This window comes from Esox lucius, chromosome 11, assembly GCF_011004845.1.
Source record: "Esox lucius isolate fEsoLuc1 chromosome 11, fEsoLuc1.pri, whole genome shotgun sequence".
In the NCBI taxonomy this organism is placed as follows: Eukaryota; Metazoa; Chordata; class Actinopteri; order Esociformes; family Esocidae; genus Esox; species Esox lucius.
In genome coordinates this window covers 3,190,737-3,203,020 of record NC_047579.1, presented here as the reverse complement: position 1 = coordinate 3,203,020, position 12,284 = coordinate 3,190,737, and the positions used below count along the sequence as shown (strand labels likewise).

The 12,284-nt window shown below is 42.9% G+C and overlaps 2 protein-coding genes across 9 annotated transcripts in view; both read right to left on the bottom strand.

The window, feature by feature from the left end:
- Positions 1-112: 112 nt before the first annotated feature.
- On the bottom strand, positions 113-7,724 carry LOC105008259 (myc-associated zinc finger protein). The gene is given in 9 exon segments (XM_010867532.5): positions 113-702; positions 916-1,304; positions 1,662-1,833; positions 2,071-2,134; positions 2,349-2,617; positions 2,864-3,055; positions 3,057-3,241; positions 5,254-5,404; positions 5,848-7,724. Coding segments are annotated over 8 exon segments (1,398 nt in total). The 5' UTR covers positions 5,881-7,724; the 3' UTR covers positions 113-702; positions 916-972.
- Positions 7,725-9,111: 1,387 nt separating this feature from the next.
- cdipt (CDP-diacylglycerol--inositol 3-phosphatidyltransferase (phosphatidylinositol synthase)) overlaps positions 9,112-12,284 on the bottom strand; it is a 31,511-nt gene continuing 28,338 nt past the window's right edge. The window contains exons 8-10 of one of the 8 annotated variants that reach the window (XR_004576423.1): positions 11,137-12,178; positions 10,998-11,041; positions 9,124-9,701 (exon numbers count right to left, since the gene is read on the bottom strand). The gene's annotated coding sequence lies outside the window, so the exon portion shown is untranslated. Of the gene's footprint in view, positions 12,179-12,284 lie in introns of all 8 variants that reach the window. The other 7 variants (XR_004576421.1, XR_002197466.3, XR_004576422.1 and 4 more) reach the window with 7 other exon arrangements.

Genomic DNA, 12,284 nt, shown 5'->3' with positions numbered 1-12,284 from the left:
AATGATCTCCATTCACAATCAGAGAAATACTAGCTACTTTTTATAGATTGATAGTACACAGTTTTAGCTTTTGTAGGTTATAGCTAACACATAAAATGCACATACAGTGAGATCAAAGCCTAAATACTACCGCTTTAATACAGTGACATTAGGCGAGTTTCACACCAACAGAACAGATGAACAGTCAAATGCACAGTCTCACAAAAACATATCACAAAAGTACAAATACTTTTCAGATCAATAACTTTGGGAGAATAAAAAATCTGAGCATCCAGATTAATAACAACAAATGTATTAGGAAATAAAGAAATACAAGCATTCTGTGTCCAGATATACAGATAAATACCCATTTATCTATCCATTAATCACATGGTAAAGTTACATGGAATTGACAGGTTTCTGTTGAAAAGGCAACAGTCCATTCTCGCATACAGTTAATATTAAAATAAGCATAAAAGCAAATCTAGGACCACAGCTTATACTGCATGATCATATGTAGAATCATATTTTCAAGAAATAGCAATGACTTTCTAAGTTACCAGATGAGGTTATGAGACTCGTGTTCTCTGTGAATGTAAAAGTGCTAAACCGCACCTGAAAACATTCTCTTTTGCTCTGTAGGATTTTATCCCCCTAAAAAACAGGCAGATTTCATGTTCATCTCTCCGTCTGTGTCCACCATTGGCAGATGATAAAGTGACTCTGTTGAGTAAACAACAGCAATATGTTAAAGCAACAATCACAACCAAGAAACAGTCACTGACACACATTCACTTAAGTATGGTGAAGTTGGCCGTAGGAATAGATTCTGGGTCATATTTACATTTTCCCAAATTAATGGTTAAGGTTGGGGTTAGGGAAGTTGATCTTAGAACTGTACCTGGGGAAAACTTCACCCCAGATCTCCTCTCTTACCTGTCCGGACTGTGTAGTCTCAACAGTCGCCCTTCTCCCCTTCCCCCTTCCCGGCTGCTAGCTGGGTGGTTGGGGGTTGATGCTGGAGCAGTCAGTGACCAGCAATCCCACCGTGGAGCTACTGGACAGAGACACTGCCACAGTGCCTGTCCCAGCTGGGCTGCTGCTGGAGCTGGGGCTGGGAGCGCCCTGGCCCTGCGAGGTGGCATGTGTGCCCATGTGGCCCTGGAGCTGGGTTGGTGTCTTGCACTGGATACCGCACAGCTGGCACAGCAGGACGCCGCCAGCCCCGGCACCACCAAAAAGGCCCCGAGTCCCACCGCTCTCCTTCCATTCCTGGCCGTGGTGTTTCTGGGCATGGACGCGTAGATAGGTTAGGGTGGTAAAGCCTGGAGACAACAGGAGAAAAAAAAGTTGGGTAAAGAGAAAGAATGAGGGAAATGAGAAAGACAGGCAAGAAAAGAAAGTATTTAGTAATGAGTGGTTAGAGCATTGGGCAAATGACCAAAATATTGTCAGTTTGAATCCTTGAGCTGACAAATTCTGTCTTTTGCCCTTGAGCAAGGCACTTAACCCTAATTGTTCTGCTAAATGGCTCTGTATAATAGCCTCTGCTAATTGACAAAAATACAAATGAAATAAGAAAAATGTACAATATATAAGAGAAAGAAACATGAGATCAGCCATTACCCAGACATTCACCTCTCCTTTTACACACGCCAAACCAGACACAGAATCCCACTTACTGCGGTTGCACAGGTGGCAGGAGTGGTGCTGTGATTGGTTGTGGACCCTCATGTGATCGGTGATGTAGGCAGCAGAAAGGAGCTTGCCACAGATATGACATGGCACCTTCTCCTCATGGCGAATCAGGTGGGCGCGGAGGCGGTCCTTCGTGGCAAATGCAGACGTGCAGGTCTATGGTACACACAGACACATTTAGGATTCCTTGGTGGCACATAGAAACACACAGAAAACCATGGGCATCTTGACAGTTTTCCTTTAGATGCTAGAAAGGTTAATTCACAAAATGTATACAAAAATGCAAGGAACTTGAGAAAGGAAAGAAGGTTGGACAACAAGAGAGAGAGAGAGAGAGAGAGAGAGAGCAAGAGACAAAAAAGGAGATATAAAGGTGAAGAGTGAGGATAATACCGGGCACTTGAAGGGTCTCTCAGTGGAGTGCACCTGTCTGACGTGACTGTTCAGGTGATCTGGTCTGGAACAGACAGAAAAACATTTATATGATCATGTTTTGGTTAAATCCACACTCTGTACCACACGTCGGATCCCTTTAAACCACAACCAGAGGTCAGAACCACATTCAGAAATTCAGATTTGCGCAATACACAAAGCAACCCCCAAAATGATTACTTATACCCACTCAACAAATGTCTATGTTTATACACCGACCAGTTAACCCCTGTTCTTACCGGGAGAACCCCTTCGCACAGTGAGGGCAGACGTATGGTTTCTCCACCCCTCCTTGGTGTGAGCGTACATGGTAGCTCATGCGGTCTTTCCTTTTAAAACGCTGCTGGCAGATTGGGCAGTGGTAGGGCTTCTCGTCTGAGTGGGAGAGCCGGTGGCGGTTTAAGTGGTAGACGTCACGGAAGGCCTTCCCGCAGGCCTCGCATGCATGGTTCTTTCTCACCTGGTTGGGGCTCGGGCTGGGGTTGGGCTGAGGCTGTGGGTTCTGGTTCTAAGTCAAAATAGAAGAACATCAAGTGAAATTCTGGGTATTTGTAAATGTACTTGGAAAATAAAGGCTATTCTGATTCTGAAAGGGAGATTTGGCAGCTGACAATAAAGTAGTCCAACATTTTCTAACTGAATTCACTCACACCAAGCATTTGTGTGTGTTTGTGGGTGCGAGAGAAATAGAGGAGAAAGGCAAGAACAGGATAGTGATTCTCAAAAAATAATTTTGACCAAACAAGCAACCAACCTGTACCATCGTGCTGGCCACCACAACTGCAGCCTGAAGGACCTGCGGTGTGGCAGCGGTTATGGTCGCTGGGGCTATGGACACAGTAACAGGTTGGCCCTCCAGGTTTCCGAGGGGTGAGGGTCGGGGGAGGGATTCGGCTGGAGGAACAGGGTGAGGGGGGCAGAGGAAGGTGGAGCAGGGAGAGAGGGATTGTTTGCCTTCCTCCTCCAATTACTCCTCCCTTGCCCAATTCCTCCCTCTCTCTGGCGGCCCTGTCCTTCATTTTGATGCCAGTGTGAACCGACTGATGGCGCCGGAGGTTGTAGTTGTTCTTGAACTGCTTGTTGCATGTGGTGCAGATGTGTGTGGGCCGGCCAGGCTTGGAGACGGCCTTGACTGAAAAAGGGAGGAAAAGGATAGAAAGAGGGGGAGGAAACTTGCATGACAGAGGCTAAATCCTGGAAGTAAACCTCTGGGTAACATTTACAGGTTGGATCCTAAAATCAGTCCCCACATCAGGAAATAAAATGTCAATGCCAGTGAATTTAGGTAGTAAACCAAATTCCATGCAGAGCCACAGTCCATGGGGATCACTCCAGGAACCATGCACATGCTCGGATCCCTGTGGGGGTTCAGGGTGCACGTCTCTACCCTTCACCATCATGTCCCCTCTTCCTCTATCTTTCTATGATTACCACTCTTAATCAAAGTCTTGGGGGGGGGAGTAGAACAAATTCCAAGTGTAAATTGTATTAAAGCAAAGGAGCAGAAGTGGATTGGAATTGGCATTACAGATAATTCATATATTTTTAAAGGCATCTTTTTCGGCCATTTGTATACTTGAATTGTCAGAGAGAAAAGTAGAGATTTCTTTTATTGCTGAAATAGTATATAGCAGTAAGACGAATTTGAACTGCTGCTTCAGCAGTACATGTGCACTTGAGGCAGTGGCTTAGGCCACAAATGTTTCCTACATTGACCCCAATAACCTGCCCCACGTACATTGAATGTGCAAGGCTATTGGAGCCTTTTATTTTTGGTTCACAGGATGAAAGCGTCTGCTGAATGACGTCTACCAAGTGGCCACATACTGTGGAGAAATCATTACGCAGCAGTGCTGCCCTGCGCTTGTCATCACACATGTAGATGATTCTCCAAGTCACTTTTAAATGTGTTTCTGTCTTGCACCTTAACTCTCCCATTATTCAGTACCTACCTCTCTCTTTCCCCCTCCCTCCATCTCAGCCTATCACAAACATATGCAACAGACACAGGGCCAATTAAAAGTCCATTGTTTCCTGGGGTAAGCCTTTTAACTTGTTGGTGAGAAATCTCACAGTTCGTTGTGGGGCTTAGGAGATCTTTGGTTAAGGTTTCTGCTTTCGGCTTTGATATTTAAAAAGAGGACATTGAGGTGCTTCCGCTGAGTCTGGAGCAGCTGTGACAGTCTAGATAAAAAAGCATTCTCTGCCCATCACCCCAACCCAGCCAGGAGTTTATTAAATCAATAAGCAAATACTTGGCAATGTATAGTATATGTATGGTAGATGCCCACATACATGGTTTTGGGTGCCAAAACCATGTATGTTTTTGGCAATATTCCACAAACCCAAGATGCCTTATTGCTCTTATGAACCTGTTACTAACACAATTCGAGCAGTAAGAAGTTAGTGTCATGTAATAGCCACAGTATATATAGTCTCATATACCTTGGCTATCAGTTAGTCATCATTCAGGATTTGAAACACCCAGTTTATTATAGCGATTCAATTAACCTTGCATCCACAACAAGACCATGGTACCTGGCAGCAAAGGGAACTGGCCCTCACTACCTTTAGGAAAAGCTCAAACACTACAGCCCTACCTGAAGTCTTTGTTTCTGTCACCACCTCTTAGTCCAAAAACCTACATCTGGGAAGCTCCAGCTCAGCCCAGTGAAAGCTCTTCACCAGGCCGGGACTATCGCAGCACCAGTTACCCTTGAAGCTAGGACAGCAGAGTCTCTGCCCATGTTGCTGAAAATGTCTGAATCCCTGTCTTTAAAGAAGTATCTAAAATAACTAAATAACTATATAAAACATCAGTCTTCATGTTTTCTTCCATCTAGCATTGAAACTGATACTGCATTGACAAAAGTGTACTTAATACTACTGTGTTGTGTGTTAATCCCACCTAGCTATCTTAAGATGAATGTACCAACTGCAAGTAATTCTAAATTACTTATTTTTATTTTGTTATATTTGTATCAATCGTGTAGTTTGAAGTCCAACGGAGTAAATTGAGTGTGATCCTGTCCACATGTCAAATGGCCAATTCCAGACACAGGGCACAGCTTTTAACCAGAAGTATGGGTGCTGGTCATCAGGAGAAGTACACTACATAGGGATGTTTTTCAGATGCATCCTCACCAGGTAAAGGCTCTTCACTCAAGGCAGCTGTGTCCACTGTGGATGGGGGCGAGGCTATGTGCTCTGTGTGGGGGCTCTGGGAGGCGCTGGTCATGTCTGGAAGAAGTTCTGATTGGATGCCTGTTTCAGACTGGCTTTGTGAGGGCGCAGCCTGGGGAAACAACAGCAAGAAATAGCTGCTAAGCACTTGAAATACACATTGTCCTAACTTTTGACCCCTTTCCCTACCCACAAAGGGAAGATCTCAACTCCATACTCCTGACATCCTCTCTCATCCCCCTCAAAACCCATTGGACGAAAAAGAACCTCCCTTTTGACCTTCTCTTCCAATGGGGTTGAAGAGACAGGGAAAGTGGTGAGTAGATGCAAGGAACATGCAACTGAGATCCTTCCTCAATCACACTTGCTCTCGCTCTCATAAGCAGCACCACAACAAACTCAGCATGAGACTCACATGTTATTTATTGCAACACAAATAAGTCCATTCACTTCATTCAATACACTGAGACATGGTTTCGTTATTTGACACACGCAAACACATACATTAACACCCACACTCCCTTCTCACATACAGTACATACAGTCCAAACTTACCTGAAACAGAAAATTACTCCAAGAAGAATCCATTTTGAAGTTTGAATGATGACGGACAGACACTTTCAGTCCAGGAGTCAAAACAGTACAAATATTTATCTGCCTGAGATTCCGTAAAAAAATGTAGATTGGGACCAGCCACCACCTGCTGTAATGTCTGTAGTCTACCTGTAGTTCCTCTCTGCCGTTTAAAAGGTAAATGTTTTTGTGTGAAAGTTTAAATCGTGGTGCATTCTTAGTGGTAACAAATGTTATTGAAGATTAATTATAATTTAGGATATACTCAGTTATTCGACAATTATATATTATATTGCATTAAAATGCTATATGGTGTGAGATGAGAGGCTGCAACGTGACACTATCGAGAACTAAAATGCGACAAAATGGTTGATGCATGCTTTTAATGATGCCTTTATAATGCAATTGTATGTAATAGGCTAAGAAAAAAAACTATTGTCAAATCATGCAAAAATAGGCTATTACACAGACGAAAATACTATTAAAAGTAATAATGATAAGTCAGCAGTTGATTGTAAATGCGTGGAGAAAGAGTAATTTATTTCGATAGCTCCGAAAGGCCGAATCGAATGTTGGATTCCAAAGCCTCGGTGTTGCGTAAAATCTTGTCCCGAGCTAGAGAGTGCCCGATCGGCCGCAATCCAAAGCTCCGCCTCGGCTTTTCAATCGAGAGGATGACATCTTTCCTTTTTTTTCTATTTCTCTCTCCCTCCCACCCTCGCAGTCTTTCTTCCTTTCTTTTTTTTTTTTTTTTTTTTATCTCTGCTCTCCCCCTCTATCTATCCCCCGCCGCGGTGTCCCCTGTTTAAAGGGAAAGTATTTTGTGTATGCACCCTTCTCTCTGTACGCATCTCCTCCGTCGCGTACGCTTTTTTTTTTTTCAGAACTGCAAGTCTTTTCGCCCACGCCAGTTCGGCCGACAGAAATAGCTATTTTAAAAACATCTCAGTCGGATTGTGCAGCACAACTGAATATAGGCTAACACCTCACAGCACCTAGCCAATATGACAAAACACCCTTGTAATCAGACAATCTTGAGAACACAAAATAGGCTGACATCATCATCACAAAAAAAATATCCCATCTTAAAGGTGAATATATAAAGCTATGGGTGCAACAGCTTCATAGCAATTGCATAAGGGGCTTACAGAATAAAATACATAAACAAGGACATTGATGTTTTAATTTCAAAGGGTCAGAACAAGAATACAGTAAGCTGAAGTTTCATCCCATCAAGAACATTACTCTATTGTTCATTTATTTATTACTTTCTTACCGTTTTCTCTATACGTTTTTAGGATGTAGATTAACAATCACTTTTACCTAATAAAGGTAAGGCAATGAGTAGGCACTACTGTGGCTGCCAGTTATTCCAACCTTTCAATGTGACTTTGAACAGTGGTTACCAGAGTTTTGTAACTCCAGTCCTCTTGGTTTATCCCAGCTGCACTCGTGCAGCTCAGCCTGAGAAATATGAATACACACTCTCTGTGTCAGCCAATTAGACGGGATATTAGGAGAGCAATCCCACCATTCGTCCTCCTGGATAAAAACATCAGGCTGCTCAGGGGGGTCTGCTCAGGGCTGAAGCCTTATTGGGCTCCATTCCACTGCTAAAAATGTAGTTAGCAAAACTCTGGTTACTATTGTTCTGTTTTGTGGTGCTTGCGCTGCCGAAATGTACTTCCTGACAGACATGACATACCCAAAGGCAAATACAGTCTGGCTAAAATCAAGCACGTCCATATCCCACTAAAAAATGCACAACAGTATGGAGAGAGATATGTCTCAAAATTATTTGTAAATGCATGTGCTATGATCCACAAATGTCCCACAATATACAAATGTATTTTGCTATCTACAAAAACAAAATTCTTTATTAATGTAAGTTGGCATTTAGATAAATGTGCTATGATTTGTACAAATTGATGCCTAGCTGTAAATATATCTTCCTACCAACCAGTAAGAATTCCATTTCTCACAGACCTGTTAGTTTTTCTTTAAGAAGCCCTCCTGTTCTCCACTCATTACTGCACTGAACTTGTTACCTGTATAAAAGACACCTGTCCACACACTCAATCAAACAGACTCCAACCTCTCCACAATGGCCAAGACTAGAGAGCTGTGTAAGGACATCAGGGATAAAATTGTAGACCTGCACAAGGCTGGGATGGGCTACAGGACAATAGGCAAGCAACTTGGTGAGAAGGCAACAACTGTTGGCGCAATTATTAGAAAATGGAAGAAGTTCAAGATGACGGTCAAACTCCCTCGGTCTGGGGCTCTATGCAAGATCTCACCTCGGGGGCGATCAATGATCTTGAGGAAGGTGAGGGATCAGCCCAGAACTACACAGCAGGACCTGGTCAATGACCTGAAGAGAGCTGGGACCACAGTCTCAAAGAAAACCATTAGTAACACACTGCCGTCATGGATTAAAATCCTGCAGCACATGCAAGGTCCCCCTGCTCAAGCCAGCGCATGTCCAGGCCCATCTGAAGTTTGCCAGTGACCATCTGGGATGATCCAGAGGAGGAATGGGAGAAGGTCATGTGGTCTGATGAGACAAAAATAGAGCTTTTTGGTTTAAATTCCACTCGCCTTGTTTGGAGGAAGAAGAAGGATGAGTACAACCCCAAGAACACCATCCCAACCGTGAAGCATGGAGGTGGAAACATCATTCTTTGGGGATGCTTTTCTGCAAAGGGGACAGAACAACTGCACCGTATTGAGGGGAGGATGAATGTGGAGATCAACCTCCTTCCCTCAGTAAGAGCATTGAAGATGGGCTGGGTCTTCTAGCATGACGACGACCCAAAACACACAGCCAGGGCAACTTAGGAGTGGCTCCGTAAGAAGCCTCTCAAGGTCCTGGAGTGGCCTAGCCAGTCTCCAGACCTGAACCCAATAGAAAATCTTTGGAGGGAGCTGAAAGTCCGTATTGCCCAGCGACAGCCCAGAAACCTGAAGGATCTGGAGAAGGTCTGTATGGAGGAGTGGGCCAAAATCCCTGCTGCAGTGTGTGCAAACCTGGTGATGAACTATAGGAAACATATGATCTCTGTAATTGCAAACAAAGGTTTCTGTACCAAATATTAAGTTCTGCTTTTCTGATGTATCAAATACTTATGTCATGCAATAAAATGCAAATTAATTACTTAAAAAAAGTTTATTTTGATGGTTAATTTAATGTAATTTTCTATGATAAAAATTATAGACTTCTAAATGCTTTGTAAGTGGGAAAACCTGCAAAATCGGCAATGTATCAAATACTTGTTCTCCCCACTGTATTTGTGTGAGCATTAAGGAAAGTAAAACAGCGACATATGTTTTTTTATTTGTAAAATTTTTTGCACACTTGGAATTACTTTTGTTAGTGGTCAAATGTTTTGCAAACTTGTAAAAGTGTAAATAACACTATAACCAAAACATCCCCACCACATCAAGTTCTGTTCTGAGTAGGCATCCTTTTTAGAAAGGCCCCCCCAAAGATTATTGCAATATAGCACTGCATTTGCATGGTTTGTTTCATAGTCTTTTAAGCTCAACTCAATTAATGCTGCGTTTTTGTACATGAATTCATACTCCAAGTTGACATAAAAGCAGTGGCAATGACATGGTAGTGGTCCGGTTGTTCCCTGTGGTAACTGTTGCACTTCCAGTCCAGCCTCACTCTTATTGGTCACTCTTGGAATACTTCCTGGCACTTTGGTTCTGCTGCTCTGATTGGCTCACGTGGCATCTGTAGGACAGCCACTTTCTTCAGGAAGCCCTTCCTCCAAGATGTCTCTCACCTGGTCCAGAGTGTCTGCCTGACGAATCAGCTCCAGTTTCACCTAGAAGAGAGGGATGGCAGATGAGGGAAAGAGAGACAGAATCAGCATAGCTTTTTATTTGCTAATAACATTTGCCAATTAGTAATTACATTACTATCGGTGAATTTAATAATGGAAATAATAATTATACACTGTAATGAAATGTAAGTGTTTACATTTACTAAGCCTCTGTTACCACCTGTTTAAAATAGTCAGACAAATGTCACAAGAGCTAATGAGCTCTATCATCAAGCAAATGAACAAAGGGCCAGCCAGAAACTCTTTGATAAGGAGACATGAAATACCACAATAAATGCCTTTACTCACTTGAATGGCCCATGGACAAAAAAAATCACATCTGATAAAATCCAGTAGATCCCAAATGGACTGGAGCTGTTTATGAAATAGCAACCAGTCCAATGTGACACTGATTGAACAGTCCTAGATCAGCATGTCTGATCCAGGATCTGCATCAGCACAGAGATGTTCACAAGTCATTTTTTGCAAGTTCAAGTCAAGTCTCAAGTCTCTCCTGCCATCTGATCTGTCCCCAACACTCTATTGTTTAATCTTATGAATTCAAAGCACGTCCTGTAGCTACCATCCATACAGTACAGTATCAAAATCAGTTGTAGGATAACTCTATGGGGTCTACTGCAATGCAATCTGCAATGACATCATATGGATACAACTATAAAGATACAATTTGCCTGTTCCCAGCATTAGCACAACACTTTGCAATGGTTAGCTTGTTACCTGTGACAATATATGCTAAATGTAACATATTTTTCACATTAGCAAGTGACTGTCCTATCTGGGTGCGTTTTGAGGTGCCTGATGAAAATCGACATTGTTGATCCGGCATCATTTATCTTGGTGCCACACAACTTGCATGTCGCTGTTCGCTTACTGCCACTGTTCACAAAGTTATTGAAACCAAAACTAATGACAAAAGGCACAACTCCGGGAGGACTTTGGTGTCACCATCATCAATGCATATTTTGATGTGAGTGCGCGCACATAGGCATAGTGCATGCATTACATTGCACAGTATGGCAAAGGGCAGGGGACATGCAGCTCATCATACGCTTCCCCAACGTATATGCGCCAATAGAATAAAATAAAAATACATTAATTAATTTAGAATTTTAAAACCAATAATTGCATGAAAACAGGTTGTTGACGAGTCTCAAAGTTCGAGTCTAAAATCTTTTGGTTCGAGTCGCAAGTGAAGTCTGAAGTCAGCTGTTTGTGCGACTTAAGTGCGACTCCAGTCCGTGTCTCAGACTCAAGTCCCCATCTCTGCATCAACATCACCTGTAGTGACTGTGATAGTTGGAGTCCCTCTGTTGGAGAGATGACTGGAAAGGAGATGAGAAGTTTATACAACTTTTCAAATCAATGCCCAATATTCAACACAAGCATACACTGCTGCCTCAGTTTCTCGTCCTAGTACCTTGTTGTGGCTGAGGGAGCTGTTGTCTCCCTGTAGGTGAACATAGTCCTATTGACCTTTGCCATCCACAGTGAAGCTGTACAGCCTGAAGACGGCAATGAAGCAGCTTCTCCTTCTGACACTGGACACGCTCCATCTCTGTCTTCAGTCTGTACAGTTTCACTGTGGAGGGCAAAGGTCAACAGAACTATGCAATTAGATTTTATTCAAATAAGGTATTCCAGGAGTTAGGTTTAGTTGGGATAGAACTTTGAATTATTACAGACCATGTTTTATGTCATGTATCCTCAAAGTCTGGACTCCGGTCCGGATCCGGACCGAACCACAACTGTCTCCGGACTCTGAGCAAATTATACTCTGAGCAAAATTCCCCGCCTACTCCACTGTAAGCGATGCTCCGATGCTCCGAGTGCTGCTTCTCTGCAAAGTGAGTTGATTGACCTCCAGGAAAACCTCACACTGAAAGAGGCAGAATGTGATGCTCCACCTTCTGGTTACTGCAGCTCATTTCTCTCTCCTACATAAGATGGCACTTCACATTTTCACAATGTTTGGCTCAACGTACAGCTGTGAGTCTGCATTATCAACAATAAACATGGTGAAGAACAAGTACCGCAGCCCACTCACCAATGAACACCTGCATCAGTGTCTTCGCTTGGTCATCACACCTTCTGTGCCACAGTTCATAGTCTTAGCAACAGACCAAATGTGCCACAGTTCATAGTCTTAGCAACAGACCAAATGTGCCACTTGCTCTCACTTAGCCAGTGTTTGACACAATGTACAATAGTTCTGGACTCCACGTTGACACCTTAGGTGGGTGTGTTTGAACCAGTTGTGGGGATGGAGAAAATGTCATTGTCATTTGTATATCCTATGTACTAAATATATTTGACAGACCTTATTAAACAGACCTTTGTCTTATTGAACATATTCTTTGTGGATTTGTATTTGTATTTGAGTACCCTTTTTCTATGGCCTTAGTGTGTGCCTGCCCCCCCCTCATATCCACTCACCTTCTAAAATGTCTGTTGAGGCATGACTGAAGTGAGAGAGAAAAAGTGAAGATAGTTAAACAGACCAATGTAGTGTATAATATAATTTTTTATACACTTAGTAGCCAGTTTATTGGGTACACCAAAAGAAAA